Here is a 21,346-nt window from a genome sequence, read left to right as displayed (position 1 = left end):
CTACTAGAAAAAAAATTAACTCTATCCCAGCCAAAACCAGTGTAAAGCATGTAGAGGATAGTCAATACTACTTGGACAATTTGGGCTCTGAGAACATTTTCTGTAAAGGAAGAAATGTCCCTGACCGCAGTAGGTGTCAATATATCTATGAGCAAGCAAGGAAGATCTAAATTCCACCTTGATTTGATATTTAACCAGAGTAAATGTCATAAAAAATAAAGATTAAGAGATTGAAAAATAAACATTTCCTCTTACACATACCTCTTGCTACCTGATTGCGACACGCACGAAGGGACTGGAAGAGGCTGAAGCCATCAATTGTCACAATTGCTGCTGGGTACAAGATACTTAGTTCTTCATTCTGGGGAAAAAATGAGAAGGAGACAAAAATAGATTACTCCTACTGTTGTAACAGCTTCTTTTCTGGCTTTTACACAAAGATGAGGATTACATCCAGAGAGTTAACATATTAAAAAGCCACAGCCAACAGACTAAGGCAGAACTACAGAAATTCAGTATTAAACTGTCCCAAAAATTATTTTAGCCACACAGTTTTATATTTTTATCTTCTTTTAATAACTTGTTTGGTTAATGTATCTTATGGCTTAAGAAGAAAATACGTAAGTTACAGCAGCTTTTGAAGGCCACAGAAAAACAGGTTCATCTAGAATGCAAATACCACGGTTTTAGGAAGCCAAATTCTGAAACTGGATTAGTGCCTGCCTAAATTACCACTTGGGCACATAAATGCTAATCTGGTGATACAAATTCAAGACTCAAATTCCTTAATGCTCCTGTATTTCAAAACTGATCCCAAAAATGTCATGCTAGATCACATGAGTATTGGTACAAAGAAAACGTGGAAATTTCTGTGATTTTGTTAGTTTTTCACATAAAGCTTGCCACCTCAGCCAAAAGGAAGGAAAGCTGCCTTCTTTCCTGAATAGTCTGAGTTCTGCAGATCATTCTCTGCAAGAAATACTCATAATGACATGCAGGTTCCGAGCCTCATAAACATTCTTTTAATTTCCAGCTATCTCCTCTGTGAAATAATTAAAATAAGTTCTTATGAATGAGTATGAATAGCTTTCGGCACCTGTCAAGTTACATGTTCTTCCTTCATCGATGCATTATCATATTTTTTGCACACAAATGAATAAACAGAAAATGAATGAAGTATTCCTTTGCAAACAGAGAAAAATAGAACAAATCTATAGAGCTAATACTCCAAAAAATAAAAAGACATTCTGAATCCTCAAACTATACAGGCATGACTACATCTAGAACAAGAAATCAAGAGTCTCTTGTTCTAAAGAATTGTCCATCCCAACAAAAACTGGTAAAGGACACAGAGGATTCACAGAGAAGACTCCCTTCCATACCCCATAACACTGGCACTTCGCTTTTGAAATAATCTGACAAAACCTGTTCTGTGACACCAGGATGCCTGGGAATCTCATAGGTTCTGCACTTTAGCTGGAGGACAGGATCTTCATTCAAAAGCTGCGCAAGAAGCAGTACTCCACTCTAGAAGAGAAAGGATAAGAAGCATGAACATGTCTGTCCCTTTTCTTAGGGAAGGCAAAAAGCACAGTCTGCAGAGACCAAATTTAAACCACACAGATGTTTATGACAAGAGCACCCTTGTCCTGCCCTGCTCAGAAACGCACCTCAGTGTAAAACCGAACGTAGCCAGAGGTGAAGCCAACCACGATACACGTCCAGTCAGGGCGGCCTGTGGAGCTCCTGTTTCACAAATATACACTCAAGTTAAAATCAAATCCCATTCTAAACTAGAGACACAGCAAAGTGTCATGTAAGGAGACTAGGGATGCATATCCATCCTTACCTCTTCTGACTCGCCAATGGAATACACAATACGCTACTAACACATTCACTAGAAACAGAAACAGAAAATTAATGCTTTTCCCTAGCTGTGAAATTTTACTCCACACAAGAGATCTTGCCATGTCAGCACTTTGAAAGTTTTAGTCATTTATTAATGCAGCCCACCATATATCAAATTCACAGTAAGAATCAACAAAAATCCCTTCATTTTAAAGACATTTTCAATTTCAAGTTCAAGAGTGCCCAAACAGACTGCATCAGTGCTTTTTGTACCTTGTTAATGCTGTCTTTCATAAATCACAGGCTGATTATTCTGTCAGTACTGTTCAGCAGATTCAAGTTAAATTTCATGTACCTAAAGGTAAAATTTTTTTTCTGATCTATAATGATATGCCATTAACAACCACTTTAAAAAAAAAAAAAAAAAGAGCCAACTGAACCATACATATCAAAACAAATTTTTGAAATATGCAATTAGGTAGATTTTATATCCACTGCTATTCAGTGACTTATAATTTGACAGCATTTGAATATGGTCTTCCCAGTTAATGCAATAACTGAGCATGCTCAGTGACAGGCAAAGTATGCAGAAGGCAAGCAGATGAGCAGGCTTCAATATCTCAAATCAAAAGTTATTTAACTGTTACCATGACACAAAGTTTTACACTGTCTGGGGAAACAGAAGCGGTACAAAGGTTTTACGAGCCAGCATATAATTCAAGATGACATCCCAAACAGCACTTAAAGCATAAATGCCAGCAGTACTGTTAGTTTATTATTTACATTTCAGGTCACCCCCATTTCCCAAAGAGTGACTAAATAAGCAAGGTAGACAATTGGAGAAGGAAAGCTTTCTAAATGCAAGCTTGAGATGAACTGCAATTTCATTACATCCTCAAAGCAATATTAAATATCTCTGTGACATCTCATCTTCCAATAGCAAAGCTTAGCCACCACAGAACATTCTCAGTTGAAGGCAACTTTGGGAAAAGAAAAAAAAAAAAAAACCAACCAAAAAAAACCAACCAAAAAAAGTTAAGTCTTTTGACAATCTGACAGTAACATATTTACACCTCCACAGAATAATAAATCAACTTGTATTGAATACAAGTGCACCTATCTAAAGAGAGCTACCAGTTTCATATGACAGTGTCCCTCAGGGCTGTAACAGTAGCAAGAAACAAACCCTCAAACAGAATTTCTCTTTTTTTTTTTTTTTTTAATAAAAGATGTCAGGGTCATTTCAAATGCATGGCAGCAGCAGTTTTAAAAAAGAATTATGATTTTTACAGATTGGAGAGAAGCTGATGAAGTCAACACCTCCTGCAGCAAGCAGAAGGTTGAAGGCAACAGGGAGCATGTTCAAAGGCAGACAGCAACTCAAGGCTGCAAATGTAACAGCAAAGTGCAAAATCTTATTCCATATGGGAGATACAAAAAAGCATCTGCCTGGTTATTTGAGGACAGATGAAGCAAAAATACTGTATAAATACCAAATGTATGACCAAAGCAAATTTTCCAAGTCCCTAAGTGACTTAGAGCCCAAAACCATATTTTGATGAGAGAGATGACTTTATACTTGCTTGAGGTTTTGAATATGAAGAGAAGCATTTCCAGAACAACTCCATATGATTCCAGTTGCAACATTCCTTAAGAAAATTTCATCTCTACTATAAAAGTAGATTTTTCAAATGAGTACTAATTTTTTTCCCTTCTAGAACAAGATAAAAACCATGTCTAAATTACACACAAATACAGTGATTTGCAGAGAAGCCTTCTTTTAATTTCTAAGAACTTGTCCTGTGACACCACACAATGTACAGGAGTGAGCTTTGCAGGTACTGTTTCTCATCACTTATGTTACTCTGTTTCCAACAGTGATACACATAAGACCACAAATGCGCTCAGTTGAAAGGAAAAAGAGTACAAGTAAAAAGCCTATGTTACTAATTGCTAAACATGAAAATAACATCTTAATCACAGCTGCATTTCAACACCTACCCTTCTTCAACATTCAGAGAGCCACTCCAGCCAACAGCATATTGCATTTCCTCCTTTCCCTTGTCACTGTGCTTCCATTTAGCTGCCATGAAGAATAAAGACACCATCTATAAAACTCCAATGTTTTGCATCTCACAAATTTAGTTCTATTTCTCATTCTTCTCTTCAGTACAATACATCCTACCACACTTAGATTAAGTGCCAATTACAAACCTTGAAGATCATAAAAATAAAAAGACATTCTTAGGGACTTTTCTAAAGAACTCATATGCTTTCTTAGAAATTTACATGGAACAACACAGTACTAAAATTCTGAAATACCTAGTTTTGTTTAAAAATATTTGTACAGTAATCCATCGAATTTTAAAAGGTTCAATTCAGGAAACAGGGATACCTTTAAAAGTTCCCAGAGCCCTACTTCAGAGTAAAATATAAAGCCACCCAATGTTCAAGATGGTATTCACCCACTGTTCAAGAATTTTCTATCAAAGGTGGAAACTTCAAGAAAAATTTATATTAATACTCCTTTCCCCAAGTGATACTGGCTCAGCTAATTTTTTAAGGGAAAAGGAAACTAAGATCAAGCATTTCTTAATGGCTAAAACCAATACAAAAGTTTTGGTTTTTTCTTACTGAGAAAAAATAATGTCGGTATCTCTGAGCATTTTAAAACTATTGGGTAGTTATAACACATATGAATTATGACTTGGGGGATAAACAGAGGGAGTGGGGCAAACAGACCTTGTTCTGGTTACTATAAAGTGTCCTGGCATAAACACTCCACGGAATGGATACTTACGCACTAAAAAGACAGCTTTCTGTTCATTAGCTATTACCATCAGGTCATTGGTTGGTGACAAGGACAACACACAGTCCTGAAGCCAGTAATTCCTCTGGTTCTTGGAATTAGATTCCTCTTCTTCCTGCAGGTAAAGCTTTAGTCAATGTATGCAAGAATTTTTAGGCACAGCAGAACTTGCAAGACTGATGAGAACAATCTGGCTTGCCCTCCATACCAGTGCTGAATGGACTTTTTATTACTGACCACATCACTTCAGCTCCAACTTGCATGAAAAGTCCTGAGAAATGCATCAGCCTTGCACTAATTGTGTGTTTACAAAACAGAAAACAAAGAAGTACTCATCACCAGCTCTACTCAAAATCATCTCCTTTCAAAGACACACTAGGAGAATGAGACTTAAAGTTTTAAAATCATTGATTAGAGAGTGCAGAGAATCTCTGTAGTTATTCTCATTGCAATCCATACTCAAAATGAACAATTTATCCAAGCTCATACATTGACCAGCATTAAGTAAATACATGCACATATCAAGGCAACTAAGCTGGTATTCACATGGCAACAGGTATCAGGTACCTTTCCACAAAGTATCTTCACAATGAAACAATTGCAAACAAAATGGTGCCAAGTTTTAAGGGTATAAAGATGGGTAAGTAAAAACGTAGATACCATCCTCATGTATAAAAGCAAAACAATTACATCTTTTTTTGCTTGGGGCAACAAGCCAAATATTTTATTGCAGCACAAAGTAGCTCTTGCTAATCACAGTTCAAAGTCAGGAAGTAACAGCTTCTCAGTGAACTGCTGCGAAGTCTGAGAGTTGATACTCCTGGTTAGTTAGATCCATCCTCTTATCCAATCGCAGCAACACACTTTCCCTTGCCCACAGACTCCATTTCCACTTCCATATCCAACCCTACTTCCTCTTAGCTCTCCCAAGTATTACTTCATCCTCTCGTATCTCAAAGCAGCTATGCACAAATAAAAAACCCAACAGCTTCAGTGTGATCATTTTCTGATTCATTCTATTTATTCTATTACAGTAAAGTTGCATCCGCTTGAAAACATGCACATTTACTCCCAGCAGAAAAATAAACACCAATCTGTAGGAAGAATTTGCATATCATGCTCTTAATCAGCTATTGTATTTATTTCCTTTCATAAGCTTGTACCATAGAAATGGCCACTGTGCACATAAAAATACCTTGTACATCCGTGATAAAGTCTACATTAGCACACTACAAACGTTCTGTTAACTACCGCTGTCCACACCGTCTCTTAATTTGTGTAAGAGAACCTATTTTCATGTGATTTTTGTTTATTGATGGATGCCAAATTCTATAGCAACAATTTTTCCCTATTTACTGGCATTTTTCAAGACTTTACAAAAAGGCAATGAAGTTGGCTGAGATACTCATGACAATTTTAATTACTCATGACAGAGATAAATGTATCGTGCAAAAACATGTAAGCAAAAGCCAAAGAAAAGCCTTGTATTAATTTTTAATGTCATGATTTTCAGACTGAGGAAAAAGAAACAGAAATTAAACTCTTGTCTAAAGAAAAAGGAATTACTACAGTATTTCAGACAGAAAATTTAAAATTATCTGTAAACACAAACAAAGAACTTGAAATATAAAGACAAAATGTGGTCATCTTATATTAGCTACAAAAATAAGCTAAGGTTAAAAACAGGAAAAGCACTGAACTTTTCAAAACAAATGTCTTAAAGGGGAAAGACAGAATGATTAAAATCTGTATTTAAGAAAAGACATCATCATGCCTACAAAATAACTAACCAGATCTATAAAAGGACACCTTATAAAAAAAACCAGAACTTTTTTTTTCAATGCCTTCTCAGAAATTGCTATGTTCCATGAAATAGGTACTTGTCCAGGGCACAAATAATTCCAAGAAACAATGGATTTTTCACCAACTATAACGCAAATCAAAGCTTTAACAAGGGAATATTTTACTAATAATTCTCAACTCTGTGCTGGACTCACGCACTCATTTTGCTGTGTGTTTAGACACACAGACTCCTGTATTTATATGCTCCCACACAGAACAACCCCTTTGCTGTGTATGACAGCAAACCCTTTCTGAAGAGTTTGGCCTGGAATCACTGGTAACTTTAGAGGAAAACCAGTAAGTAGAGGATGCGAGAAGGGTGTGAACCAGCTGGCAGAAGAGTATGACATTTTAAAGCAAAGAGTGAAAAACTGAATTATTTCAATTTAGAAATGCCTGCTGGTTCTATCAAATTACAGCAAAAGTAGAAAATCAAGTATTTGTTCCCCTCATTCTGGAAATTATAAACATTACAGCACATCTAAAAAAGACATGGCCTGAAAAACACACTCATTTCATGGCAATTACAGTGGAGCTGAGTACCCATCCTATTTTAAAGGTTTTATACCCCTGTCATTCGTGACAGTGTCAGTGACTCATCTCTGGGAGACACCATGCTCATTTCAATTTGTCTGTCACCTCAGCTGAAAAATCTGTTTCTCTGCTGTATAGTCACAAGGACACTGCCCAACAACTTGGGCACCCTTCCTACACACTGAGAAAAAGACAGCAGATAAGGGGTTTGTTACCAAGGTGATGTCTGGATTCCTCAGAGCTCTTAAAGGGAATTAATAAACTAATTCTGTTGAGATGATTCATTCAGGTGCAAAGGATTTCTACAAGCAGCTTCACTGACATCTCATCAAGTCAGCTGGTAGCTGGAAGGTTCAGCCTTACAAACAATTAACAGACCAGCCCTGCTACTCTTAGTTGAAGGAGTTGTGCAGAGGAATGCTTCTCCCCCTTTAAAGAGCAACTGTGCTGTTCCATCCCACACAGGTAGTTTAAACTCTCCTGTAACACCATCCACATATCACAACATAAAAGGAGCACTAGTGATCCTTAGGAGGATGTCTATGCCAGTAATTCATGATTCAGGATTTTTTAATTTATATTAATTTGCGTTAATTATACCTTCACTGCCATGCCCTATTTCTGGCTAGCTATAGGACAAAAAAGATGCCCTCAGCTGCAGCAGCACAGAATGATGTGGGTATACTCCAGTCAGAAAAACACTACAGAACACAAGAATATGAGCAATTATCACAATAGGTAACATCCAAGCTATATTTAGAAAAAAATTACAGGAGCAAGGGGCAAGCAAGCAGTCACATTTAAAACAGAGGTCAAGACCTCTCTTGCCCAGGTGACAGTTACAGAGGAGGAAAAAAACAAACCACCACACACACAAATTAGTGGAAAAGTCTTCCATAATAGGGAAGTTAGCAATACACATATACATATGAACTTACAGGTTCTTGCAATTCTGCTTCATCCCAGGCTCCCCAGCCACCATCTTCCCAGCTTGTTGATCTGCCTCCTTTAAGTGAAAAAAGACTTGTGAGAGGAATACAGCATAGGCAACGAAACAATCATTTTCCTTTCCCCACTAATGAATTACAGTTTTTTTATGGCAGATACTAAAGGTGTTCTACTGAAAGAACCCTGAAGTGTCTTATTTATCTGTATTATATTTACTTCCATTTCTGACACTATGGAAGAGCAATAACAGAAGATGTACCCTATGTACAAAGTGGAAACAGGTTTAACAACACCTGTGTCACATTAATTCTGACAGCCTGCATCCAGGACTCTGGACAAGTTTCACCTTACAGTGCCTGAGACAACAGCCACTGATCACTGAATAGGGCCTTTGTCCACTAGAACAAATTATCCAAGCAAATTTGTCTTTTCTCAGGTTCTCACAGAAATTCAGAGACCCAAGATACACCCATAGTTTTATATAGTAAGAGGGCATAAGGGGGGAAGGCAAAAACTTTCCACTTGGCAAAAACTCTCCAGCAGGCAGAGACATAAAACCTCACTGCAAAACCTAAGCCTTAGCTTGATTTATGGAATTATTACTACTCCAAAGACAAGAAAAGCCACATCTTGTACATTTTAGGCAGCTACAAAAGGAGAAGAGACAGCAGTCTCCCTCCAAGCCCTCAGAACTTTCTGCATTTGCCCCCGATGCTTTACTAAGACAACCTGTAACACACCACAAGAACCACATATGCACAAGTAAACCATCTTCCCTTCCATAATGTGGATTAACATCCAGTTTAAGTCAATTACAGGATCAGCCACTAGCAACCGAAGTTCATTTCAAAAGGAAACTATAGCAGACAGAAATTCATCTGTGACCACAAAACATCTGAGCCCAGAATAATGCAGATTCCCACAAGCACCAGCAAAGCAAAAGCTGAAGGTTTGGCCTCTGAGGAGAAAATGAGCACAAGGACCTTGGTCATCCACATCTTTGCGAGACAACAGAGAGGAAAATTAATGAGACACCGATCAGTTTCAATTACGTCATTCAGAAACCTCAGAGTAACCACAAGCTCACAAAATACCTCAAACACCTAAGAAAACAGAGGTTCATAGAGACAAGCCTACTTCTTAGTTGTAAGAGTGAATGTAGAAGCCATTTTTTTCACCTAAAAATATAGAACTTGATATCAATTTAAAAGCCACAGGCATTTAGTAGTAGCAGATGTACAATTCTCAAACACCACCACCACTGGGACAATCAATAAATCAATAAACATCATTATAGTTCAGTAGAAAAGCTAAAGACTGACTTCCATCCAAGCATGCACTGGAGTGAAATCTGAAGCAGTAACATCAATAAGATTTCAAGAGTTTTCCAAGGATTTCTTTCAAGTTTTTCCATTAACTGCTGCTGTCATGGCAAATTTGACCTTAGGAAGAAGTTTAAACATAATGTCTCAAATGAGCTTAAATTTAGTTTTAAGCAAGATTCTGCCATTTTCGATGGTCAAACAGTACAGACAAGAAGGTTTGTATCAAGAACAATTTTATTTGGTCTAAAAACTTGTAGTTGTGTTACCACCAAGCAAGGAAAGACTGAACAACAAAACAGAAATCTGTAATCTCTGTCTAGGCAGATTTTAAATCTGCTTCTATATGACTAAGGAAGACAAAACCTTTGAAAAAAATATTTTAGTTTAGGACACAAGCTTTCCCCCAATGCTGTTGAGAAGGTATTTTAGGAGACTGTAGAAGACAAGATGCCCACTCCATTTTACCTCTGTAAAATGGAAGGGTCTGTACCATCTGCAAAATGGGCAAGTCAGCCAGTTTTACTGCATCATCATCATCAATACAGATATAACTGCACAGTTATTTCAGACATAACTATATAAGCAACAAGCTTCCAAGGGTCACAGTCTCATCTTGTATTTGAGGTTGAAAATTTTCCAGCATAAAAACATACAAAGGAAAATTGTGGCAAATACTGTTGAATATAGTAACCACAAGAAGAAAACAGTAGCTAACTTCAATGTTTAGATTAAGATAGCTAATAAAACTCTACTTCTGTTTGCATTTTATTACCTCAAAAGACAAAAAAAATCTTCCTATAAAATTCATGGAGAAAAGAAATCTGTCCATGTGCCACAGTCCAGAGAAAAACATAACCATATCCAAGAAACACAGCTGGGGCCAATGCCTTCCCTACAGCACAGAGCAGACCAACCTTCCCAAGAAACCTCAGCCACTTCAATTCTGAGACTGAACACCCACAACATAAAACTGCAGCTGTGAGGATTCTTGCTGCCTCTGTGAATAGCTACAATTTCATGGTAGTTGTCATCTTGCTGGGATGATACTAGATAAAAGAAAAAAAGATGGGAAAATGATGTAATGGTGAGTCACCATTCCAATGACGAAACCTGCAGAGATCTTTTGGAACTGTGGCCTGCTCTGCAAAGGCAGCACCTTCTCCAGCTTACAAGGGTTTACAAGCTTGCTCCTTCATATCCCTTCTCCACATTGTATAAACCATCCCAGGATGCACTATCATATGTATTTCTCAAGCCCCTGCATCCATCTTGCCTTTCTTCCACATATTGTCCCCTTTTTTAAGAAGAAATGAAATTAAAGTTGTTTTCTTATTCACATTATTATTTAGACATTTCACCTATGCAATGAATAGTGAAGCGAGGCCTTAAACAATAGACAACCACCTCTGGAACAATGGACAGAGAAGGCACAAAGGAGACACTGTCATAAAGTAACCCAAAGCACCAGTTATTCACCTGTGCCAATGAACTACAAAGTATTCCATGGAGGAGGTCAGCTTGCACAGCCTTTCCCACCCACCCGCAGTTGGACCAGTGAGAGTCCAAGTCCACTGAGTCCAAGATTGGTTATGATGAAGATTTTGAGAAATACCCCACCATTTCCTTTAGTAACATTACAGATCAGAACTAGCAACCGTGGAATGTAACACACTATCTAGTAACCAATACCTAAGCAAGCCCTAAACAGTTGCAACATGAGCATTTTTTCCAGTCCCTCTTTGGGGAAGGGTGGGGGGGTGGGGGGTGGAAATCAAACTTTCCTGCACAAATCTCTATTTCCATTCAACTTTATCTCTGACTAGTAGTAGATGTCTTAAAAACAGTTCTCCTTACTTGGATAAAGCAGCAGCAGTATTCCAGATTTTGCTTTACTGAGGAGACTGCAAAATAAAAGTTCATCTAGTGGATTTACACGAACCACTTAATTCTTTATTTGAAGCATACAGCATCAGCACATTTGAAACTTTAGAGCTGGTTTAAATGCTGCACATGTGCAACACTGGCGTTAATGCACAAGAAAATTCATTTAAGCACATTTATCATAAACATAATACCCACAAGAACAATTTCTACTCATAAGCATATTTTGTTTAAAAGACAAGAAGAGAGGAGAGAGAAAAAATAGCAACAGATCTAGACCACTGAGGTCTAACTGGCGTTTAACAGGTCAAATTCACTACGAAAGATATTTTTACTCACTTCCCAAATTACAGAATACACATCTGAGCACAGAGAACTGCCAGTGTCCTACCTTCCAGAGCAGCACGATGACCTGGGGCAGGCAGCTGGAGCCTTTCCTTCCTGCCCTCACATTTATGTTCCAAGTCCATGCAGGAAGTTATTTGAGGATGTGCTTGGACACATGCAATGAATTCCCATCCATGCTTTAAGAATATAAAACAATAAAAGGTAATAATGCAAGAAATGACTGCTCAAGTGTGAGAGTTGCAGATTTTTTTTCCATGCATGTTTACTGCAATTCTGATATCACTAGACTGCATAATTTTGGAAGAAATAGAAGCAGTTTCTTTTCTCTTCAGGCCAAGGAATTTTAGAAATAGTTTAGAATCTTCCTGCTATTCAGGAATCATAGGCCATGTATTCCCAAAGTTCCTCCAACGTGAGGACTCACAAATACATTAGGATATTTTGCCAACATTACTAGGAAGCCTCTCTTGAGACTAGTTGTATATTTGTTCCCTCTTCTCACTTCAGATATCCTTTAGTGGGGAAAAAAACCCCAAAAGCACTCAAACTAGGTTGGTTTCCTAATCACAAAAATAACCACTTAAGCATTTTTCTTCCTTAAGGTCGTCACAATTGCTTTCAACAAAGTAAAAAATGACTAAATTAAAAATAATCCAGATAAAAATAAACATAGATGTTTTTAAAGTAATACTGCAAAGTTCTATAGCTTACAGTTGTAACTTAACCCCAAAAACAAAATTTGAAATACCAGAGGGAAAAAAAAAACCAAAGTCCATAGGAAACAAATGAAACAGATTACATACAAAACATAGTATTCCACACTTTTTTTCAGGTGCAAGCAGTGCCTTAAATTAGAGTAAGAAAGAATGAAGCCTGTGCAGCAAAGGAGTTGTTAAAGCAGCAAAAAACTCAGGTGAGAAGATAGTTTGGATGAAGTACTCTGATACCATTCTCTCATGTATGCTGAGAGCATGTCATTTACTCTTCCCCGTATCTGAGGTGTATTAACTACTACAAATGTAACCCAATTCAGGCAGAGAGCATATTTTAATGACATTTTACATGAAAACTGAAAGAAAGGAATACTGAACATAAATAATACAACCTGGAAAGGGAGGATCTGATTAAAGAAGCAATGAAAAAGAACTTGTCAGAAGAGTATTCAACAGGAATAAAACTGATTCAATAAGACTGATACAGAAACAGTTAACAACCCTAATGCTAAATGCAGTCTAGAATTTCATTCTGTAATGTATTTTTTTCTTTGTAACCTTGTTGGCAACTCAAATAAAAAGCCTGGCCTTCTGTATTTCTGAATTAAATCAGCTGATCCAGATAAAGCAAAGTGTACAACTCCAGAAATGCTGGAGCCAGAACTGGGCTGAAGAGCACTTTTCAGGCTGCTGTCAATGCAACAAGGCTGGATTTTGGAAAGGAGTTTCTCTGACAGGCTTAAGCCATCACTTCTACCGTAAAAAGAAGCAGCAAAGTGATACCTCATAGTTCTGAGCAAACTCTCAGGTCAGAGGGTCAATCTTTTTCTTCCCCTGAATAAGAACAAACTCACTATCATACATGGAGGTACCATTGCTTGGGAACTCTCAAGGCCAAGTTTAGGTTTGCTGGCTTTTTTTCCTTATTAATTTCCTAACCAGATATAAACACACCTGGCAACTAAAAATATCTGCACACCAAGAAAGCACTGATTTTTCTGTTTCACCTTAACACCCCCAAAGTTTATCTGGCAGCAGTCCTACCTGGCTATGTCACTGAATTGCTGTCATCAAGCCTATAAAATGTTTTAAAACACTGTTCAAGCTGTGAGTGTACTGGAAGAACAGAGACACACAGAGGTCTAAATAAATTCCAGTTAAATTCTTCCATTCGTAAAGATGATAGAAAATGTTATCTGCCTTGCTCTATTTTCTGCTCTTTTCAGGTAAACATCCAATAATTAATTTCTGAATGCTAAAATTCTGTCATGCCTGCAAAGCTTTATCACATACTGCAAATAAGATGGATTTTCATTCATATGCATGCCTTTATTTTAGAGAGGTGTTTAACAGAGTTAACTGTTACAGCTGTTTTCTGATCCAGCCAACAGCAGCCCAAAACCTCTTCAACACAGCAAGATGTCAAATTAAATGTGATGCAAACACTTCCTATTCCCAGTATTTGCACAGTTAAAACAGCAGTTTTCAGAGCCACTTAGACACCACTAGGCTCAGGCTCTGCAGAGGACTCATTAGCAGCATTACTTTTCTCAAGACTCTTAAATTCTCGTGCTTGTTTAAGTCCTGCTCATTAAAATATGAAAAAGCACTCAAACCTTTTTCTTTTCTAAAGAATGAAGATATAGCAACTCCATATGAAGCATTTTTAACCAACTTACTCTGTAATGCCAGGTTTATTTACTTAAAGCACGTGAGGCAAGATCCAGCCCAACACCTGTTATTCTAATATGGACAATACAAAGTAGCTATATTTTGCTTCATGGCAGATCGATGGTCAGCTCGAGCAGTCCATGAACATTTCTTAAATTATTTCAGCATGGCATCAGTACCAATTTTAACAGATGATTGCATAACACAAGAACGAAGCACACAAACCCTCCCTTCCAGTGCTTATTGACTGAGCAGGAAACAGGCACCCACAGAACTGACTTCACACAAGGTTCAGAGGAGGAGGACACCTCTCTTTTCCTCCTCAGTTTACCAGACAAGTGTATCCCTTGCTGAAACAAGACAACCTGTTGGGCTACAGGAAAAACTTAAGTGAAGTTGTACTTTACAGGATGCTTTCCATTATCCTGTTCTACTATTGAATGTGTTTAAATGCTTACCTATACAAAGAAAGGGAAAAAAAAATTAAGTCCCCTTGGAATAAAAATCCAGATTTTTTTTTAAATTTATCCACACTTGTATTTTTAATACATGCAACACTTTGCTAAGCCTTTTCAAGTAAAATTTGAAATTGACAACCTAGATTAACTTTTATATAAATGAAATACGCTATGTTAAATACAAGGTGATGAGTTACAGGTTTTTTACTCAAACTAAAGACATTTAAAAATTCTCTTCAAAATTGAATTAAAGTCACAGTATCACACTGTGATTTAGAAATGTATACTGCTTGCATTTTCAGAAGCAAGCAAATTCTTTTCATTTCAAATGTTACTGCAAAAATGCTTTTACACTAATCACCCTAAATTTTATTGCAGCAAATGCACTCACAGAAAATATTTTGGCTAGTTTTGTTATAATCAAAATAGGGCCAAAATTAAAACAGCATAAAAAACTTCTTTGCTCTATAACTAAGAAACCAAAAAAGACAAGATCTACAGCCTCCACTAAAAACCCTAAGCCTCATGCACTGAAGATCCCAGAGGCATCTTTTCAAAAACATTTGTTATCCAAAACCTGACAGGAGTTCTTGAAAATTCTACTAAACACCTGAAACATTAAGTTATGACTAAAATAATTTGTTAACTCAAATGTGCTTTGTTAAATGAAAACATTTAATACATATTTATTTTCCTAAGGTAGCCATCATTTTTCATTTAACTACAACCTTTATATACTAGCAAGAGTTTTCATACAAATGAAGCATAGCATTTAAAAAAAAGTAAGTAAATGAAAGGTGCTCGTCCTCAGGTAAAAATGAAATAATACTTAAGAGTTTTGACATGTGTTTGCTGGTATTTATATAATTGTTTCTATGAAAATAAACACAGCTTAAGTTTAGAACTAAAGTTTGATTTGATAGCAAATTAACATCTTCTCTGTTGAACTTATTAGTAAAAAAACCCTAGTCTTTATTTTTCTCCCTACAGAGTAAAAATATAAAAGCAGATTAAAATCCGAGTTTTTAAACATTCAACCTTATTAAACTACTGTTTTAAAACACTGCATTCTGTCAAGAAGAGTTTTTACCAAAGCATTCCCTGATAAAAAGCATTTATTTATACCTTGCTTAGTTAAAAATATTTGCCTTGGCTCTTTGTGCCATAGAAGCACATTACACACTTAAAAAACAAATAAAACCAAGAAAAACTTGGTTGGTTTTTCTTTCCTCAGTGCACAACATGAGAAGCAGAGATTTGATGCGTGTTCTCACACTTTCTCCCTTGAACTTTATTTACAGCAAAGAGTTCTTACATGTGAACAGTGTTAACAGTCAAGGCACACAACAACCACCCAAGAGAAAAGGGAGCAACTTTGGACTGCCACGCAACAAGTCACTTGTTTACTAAGAGAAATGAGTGGATTAGTGTGTAGGTGAAAAAATCAAAGGAAGAGAGAATGAAAAACGGAGTTAAGTATTTCCAAGGACTGCGGGTGACCAAGAGACAGGCAGTAACTGCAGGATCCAGACCCTCTCATCTCAGCCCGAGTTACAAAACAGCAGCTTGGCTGCTTAGCTGTCAGGGCACAAAGCAGCAGCAAAGCAGAACGGAAGGAACAAGCCTAAGAGGAAAACAATCTCCTGTTCCACACAGCCAAACTCAGCTTTTTCTAACTCAGGATATCTCCACAATTTACTCACTTCTAATTTAAGATACCTCAAAGTTGTAGCAGCGCTTCTCCCTCATCAAACACAAACGCACTAAGCATTTCTGCTTCAAAATCACTAAGTTACAATCTTATGTCTAAACCGCTTTGGGAACTCTCACTTGCTGACATTTATACTTACTTATCCTGAACCCTGAAAACAGCTGTTGTAGCAAAAAATCACAGGCACAAATCCAAAAGATTTCAATGAATCTAAATGAGCATTATTTTGAAAAACACTCGTTTCTGCCTCAATGACTGAATAAGCAAATATAAAAATAGTCCAGAATACAGCCCACTCATTAAAATGGAACGGCAGCACATTTTGGAACATTCATCTTCTTTGCTTCTATCATTTTGGTAGTTTTACAACATACTAAATATTTTCTCTCTTTATGGCTCCCATTTGATAAATCCACTCCAATAAAATATCGAAGTTATTTTACACAAATGCCTCTCATGTATCATCAAATAAGAGAATAATATGTTAATTTCTTTCAACACATACTTTTGGAAATGCACATTCCAATCCTTTGCTTTTATCTTCAGAATTCAAGAGACACTAACAGAAGCCTTCTGATTCCAGAATCCCTCTTTTAGACACAGGTGATAGCAAAGAAAAGCCATATGGAACTTGTTATGAATTTTTCAGAGAACTATTAGAGAACAAGCACCAGCAGCACCAGAAAACTGTTTTCTACCAAAACTTTTGTGCACAAAAGTTTTAGTGGCAAAATTACCTAGCTGAACATATAATGTACTTTTAAAAGTGTTTAACAATTGTTGAGCCATCTTTTTAACAGGACCAGTAATTACAGGACAAGGACCAACAGTTTTAAACAGGAAGAGAGTGGATTTATATTGTATATTAGGAAGAAATTATTTTTGTAACAAAGAGGATGAGGTGCTAGAACCAGTTCCTCAGAGAAGCTGTGGATGCCCCATCTCTGGAAGTGTTCAAAGCCAGGCAGGACGGGGCTTTGAGCAGCCTGGTCTGGTGGAAAGTGTCCCTACTCAGGGCAGGGGGGTTGGACTAGATTAACTTTAAAGGACACTTCAAACACAAACCATCCTATGATCTCCCCTCTTCTAATTCCCCTACAGGCATTTTAAGCTTTTAAAATAAATACCTTGATGTTTTCTCTCAAAGCTCTGTCTACAGCTACAAGGACTTTTACAAGCATCCTTATCAACCTCTTCAAACACTTTCGTTCCCTACTGTTGCCAGAAAGCAAAAAATATCAGCCAGATTTAGTTTGTACATATTGGGGAAGTTATATCTTTATACACATACACACACACAGTGTACAGTTAACACAGTACGGCAGTAACAAATACATAAAACAGCGTTTCAGTTCCCTGTGCTGTCTATCCTGGCCATGGAACTGTTGAGAACACAGCTTCTGTGTCAGGCAGCTCAGCCTGCACTGCCGAACAGAACAGAAACCTGCTCCACAACTTCTGACTGTACTTGCTTTAAGATTTGCTGTCTTTTAAGTTGCCAAGCTAAACCTTTAGTATACTTTCAGCACGTTCTGCATTCTTAGATAACCCGGCGTGCACAACGTGTGTTGTCTTTACCAGAGCGTCTCCAGACAACAGCACTCCCAGCAAGAAACCTACAAACTTTTAAAGTTTGGGGCACGCAGGGTCAGTGCCCAAAGAGCTTCCCCTGCACGCTACAGGATAAGGAGTGACACCTGCGAACAGCTGCGCACCTGGACCTTACGGACGCCAGAAAAGTCTGACCTTGTAGGTGAAGATGTGGCAGCTCCAGCGAGACACCCACCCTTTACCACAAGAGTGACCCCGAGCACTCGGCTAACACGGCCACCCGCGGGCGGGCAGGAGGGTGGCAGCGCGGGGCCGAGCGAGCGCACGGCCCGCACGGACAGTGCCGCGGCCGGGCGGGCCCCGCGGGGGCGGCGGGCACAGCCCCGCCACTCGCGCCGGGCCCCAGCGGCCCCGCACCGGGGGCCGGACTCACCGCTCTCCTTGCCGGCCGCGGCGCTGCCCTGGCGGCGGTGCGGGCACAGGAAGTCGCGGGCCAACTCCAGGTCCTGGAAGTGCCCGAAGGGGACGAGAGCGCAGGACATGCTCCCGGTGCCGGTGGTGCCACCGCCGCCACCCAACCCGGAAACGCTCGGCCACTTCCCTCAGGCCCGGCACAGCCCCGCGCACGGCGCATGCGCCGCTCCCGCGCCACCGTGGTGGCGGGCGGGGCGGGGCGGGGCCTGAAGGGGAGGTGCTGAGGGCGGCAGCGCTGCCTGCGCCGCTGCCCCCGGCAGCCCCTTCCAGTGTTTAATCGCACTTTCAGTGAAGAAATTCCTCCGAATGTCCAACCTAAGCCTCCCCTAGTGCAGCTTGAGGCCGTTTCCTCTTGTCCCGTCGCAAGCGGTCTAGTAAAAGAGGCCATTGCCCGCCTTCCCACACCCTCCTCTCAGGGAGCTGTAGAGAGTGATGAGGTCGCCCCTGAAACTTCTTTTTTCCAGGCTGAACAACCCCAGCTCCCCTCAGCCTAATCCAGGCCTAAGGATGAACCAGCACGGCCCAAAATCCCCATGTTACTCTGATAAATAGAAAAAACCTGTATTGATTAGTGAGAACAGGGCTTCTTTCAGTCTTAATTGCTCTTTCAAATACAAAGCTTTTATTTAGATTTAATGTCAGCCCATTTCTATTCCTCCTCTGGACACTGAAGCATCTGACAGCAGCAATTATAATGAGTGAGATTTGCTGTGGAGTGACATTGGTGTTGACTGCTGACCCATGCCTCCAAAACCTCCTCATTGGATAAGGAGAAAAAAGAATATGTGGGAAGAACACCAAGGGATGTTTTCTGGGCCCCAAGGAAACACAAATTCCCTGTGCACAAGACTTGACAGATTTTTTAATGGATCTCACTTGACTAGCCTTTATATACACACACACACATATATATATGTATGTGTATATATGAGAACTCAGTTTCTTGTTTTCACACAGGGCTCTTTTATGTGATAGATAGCAATGTGTGTCTTGAGTAGCTAAAAGCAGAAATAACTGAGAAAGTCCAAGTTATTCTACAAGTTTGGTTTGTGGTCTAGGTCTTCTACATCATCTTTAAATACCCTCTAAGACTAAACAAATTTTTAGTAAGAGAAGTTTCATGCCAAAGTGGGCTCCAATTGGATTCTCCTAAAGGCACGACTCTAACAAGTTTTAAACTCCACAAAATCTCTTGTGAGATTTGCAAAGAAACTGGCTTTAACTTACCCTGACAACTTTTTAATGTCTTCAGCTGTTCTATTTTATTGTAGTGATATACTGGATTAAAACCCAGCAGGAAAGTTAACCCCACTGAACTGCACCTCCTCCCCCGCCCCCTTCCAACAAGGGACAAAACGCTAGGACACCACAAGCAGGAATCACAGTTTTACTGAAAAACTTGTAATAAATGCAATATCAATAAAAGAGGGCACAAAGAGGCAATACCCACAAGAGGGTATTCAGCATGGAACAAACACAAACACTTCCTTGAGAGAGAGAGCCTGGCATTGTTTCTTTTTGCTAGCTTCAATATAATCGCTTTGATGTAGTGCGCTATACTATCCTGTACTATACAGTACTAGCTTTATACTGTGTAATAAGTAATTCTGGTTAAGATCTTACATGTAATAATATGTCATAATAATAATTCATTCCTATATAAATATACCTGAAGTGGCAGCAATGGGACTCTACAGTGGCCATGGCAGCTTTATCTGGGTGCCGAGCAGTCACACAGTCCTAGCCCCTTCCACGAACCCAGCAAAAAGATGAAGAACTTTCTGCTTCCACCACCCCGGATTTCCCACTGAAACCACAGCCCCTCAATGTGGTGGGTGGTATTGAATTAAACAGGGCTAGAAACTCCACCTGTCTTTTCCTCTGTACCCAGGACAAGTAATCAGGGCTCAGTAACAATTTTGTCCATGGCGACTACAGGAACATTTTGTGTTCACATTTCAAATCTGTGGCTCCTCAGGCAATACGCAGGTTACCCTTGAATTTAAGCAGATGAATAATCCTGTGGTTATTGAATACAGCGTTGTTCAATCCTGTTTTTTCTGAACAGGCATAGAATTACATGATGTGGAGCAATAGGAAGGACACTCTTCAAAAACAAGGTCATAGTGTGGGAAAAGTTGAGAGAAATGTCTAGGGCATTTGCAGATGCTCTAATTAAACTTTGTAAAGCCTGTAAGGAAAACTATTTAATGACATTTTAGAATTGTAACATGCCCAATCACTAGTAATGTTGACTGAATTACTAAAGAGTATGCAAGAAATTAAATTAACAACATGGTTTGTCATTCTTTAGTGAAGCTTTCATCACACGAAAATTTTCTTCATTAGAGAATAGTGAACAGTTTAAGACTGCCTGGTTTGCTGTACATAAAGAAGTCAAGTTACAAACTACCAAGATACCAATGAAAGCATAAAATAAGGCAATGAATAACTCAGCAAATAAGTTGATATTTCAAGACAGCCTTGAGTGCAGTGATAAACTCATATTAACCCTTTGGCTACAGAATAAACCTTTGTGTGTTTGTTATACCTTCAGTAGTTCCTACTTTTTAAAGATTCATTATGGATGGCTACAGAAAACAAAACTACTTTGAAAAACATCTGCCATAATTTTAAGCAAAGTTCTTAAAGACATTCAGATAAACACTTAATATCCAAAATTAACAACACATTTCCAGTAAGAACGATAATTTGCATTGACATAGGTCCTGGTGATCAAAGGCCTTAATGCAGTTTACAAAAATGCATAATTAAGCTACATACAGATTTCCACTTTATTAAATGCAGGCAATGGTTTGTTTAGAGTCAGCACAACAAACAACAAGAGGGAAAGGTTCCAAAAAGAGAGAGAGTAGGTTTAGATTGGATATTAGGAAGAAATTCTTGACTATGAGGGTGCTGAGGAAATGGCATAGGTTGCCCAGAGAAGCTGTGGATGCCCCATCCCTCAAAGTGTTTGAGGACAAGTTTCTGAGCCAGACTCCGAGCAACTGGGTCTAGTGCAAGAGATCCCTCCTTGTCCATGGCAGGGGGTCAGAGCTGGATGATCTCCAAGATCACTTCCGACCCAAACCAATCTCTGGCTCCTCAATTCCCTCCATGGCCCCTATGGCACAGACCCCCCCAGTGTCCAGAACACAGAATCCACCGCTCTGTGACGTTTAGGGCTGTGGCTGTGCTGCTGCCCGGATCCCTCAGTGCTTGCAGCTGAC

General features: G+C 38.8%; 1 protein-coding gene across 7 annotated transcripts in view; it reads right to left on the bottom strand.

Moving 5' to 3' along the window:
• The window catches only part of RAB3GAP2 (RAB3 GTPase activating non-catalytic protein subunit 2), a 44,472-nt gene extending 26,214 nt beyond the window's left edge, over positions 1–18,258 (bottom strand). For 3 of the 7 annotated variants that reach the window (XM_042051809.1, XM_042051812.1, XM_042051811.1), the window contains exons 1-8: positions 18,073–18,258; positions 7,972–8,039; positions 4,649–4,772; positions 3,850–3,931; positions 1,850–1,897; positions 1,671–1,746; positions 1,426–1,527; positions 262–361 (exon numbers count right to left, since the gene is read on the bottom strand). In XM_042051809.1, the coding sequence (XP_041907743.1) occupies positions 262–361; positions 1,426–1,527; positions 1,671–1,746; positions 1,850–1,897; positions 3,850–3,931; positions 4,649–4,772; positions 7,972–8,039; positions 18,073–18,181 (709 nt within the window). In that variant the 5' untranslated portion in view covers positions 18,182–18,258. Of the gene's footprint in view, positions 1–261; positions 362–1,382; positions 1,528–1,670; positions 1,747–1,849; positions 1,898–3,849; positions 3,932–4,648; positions 4,773–7,971; positions 8,040–11,578; positions 11,673–18,072 lie in introns of those variants that run through there. The other 4 variants (XM_042051810.1, XM_042051814.1, XM_042051815.1 and 1 more) reach the window with 3 other exon arrangements.
• Between the last annotated feature and the right edge of the window lie 3,088 nt (positions 18,259–21,346).

This window comes from Corvus kubaryi, unplaced genomic scaffold, assembly GCF_017639235.1.
Source record: "Corvus kubaryi isolate FWS band 111438036 unplaced genomic scaffold, C.kubaryi_AGA036_p1.0 76, whole genome shotgun sequence".
Taxonomy (NCBI): Eukaryota; Metazoa; Chordata; class Aves; order Passeriformes; family Corvidae; genus Corvus; species Corvus kubaryi.
The sequence above is the reverse complement of the archived record's forward strand: the minus strand, read 5'-3'. Positions and strand labels throughout refer to the sequence as shown.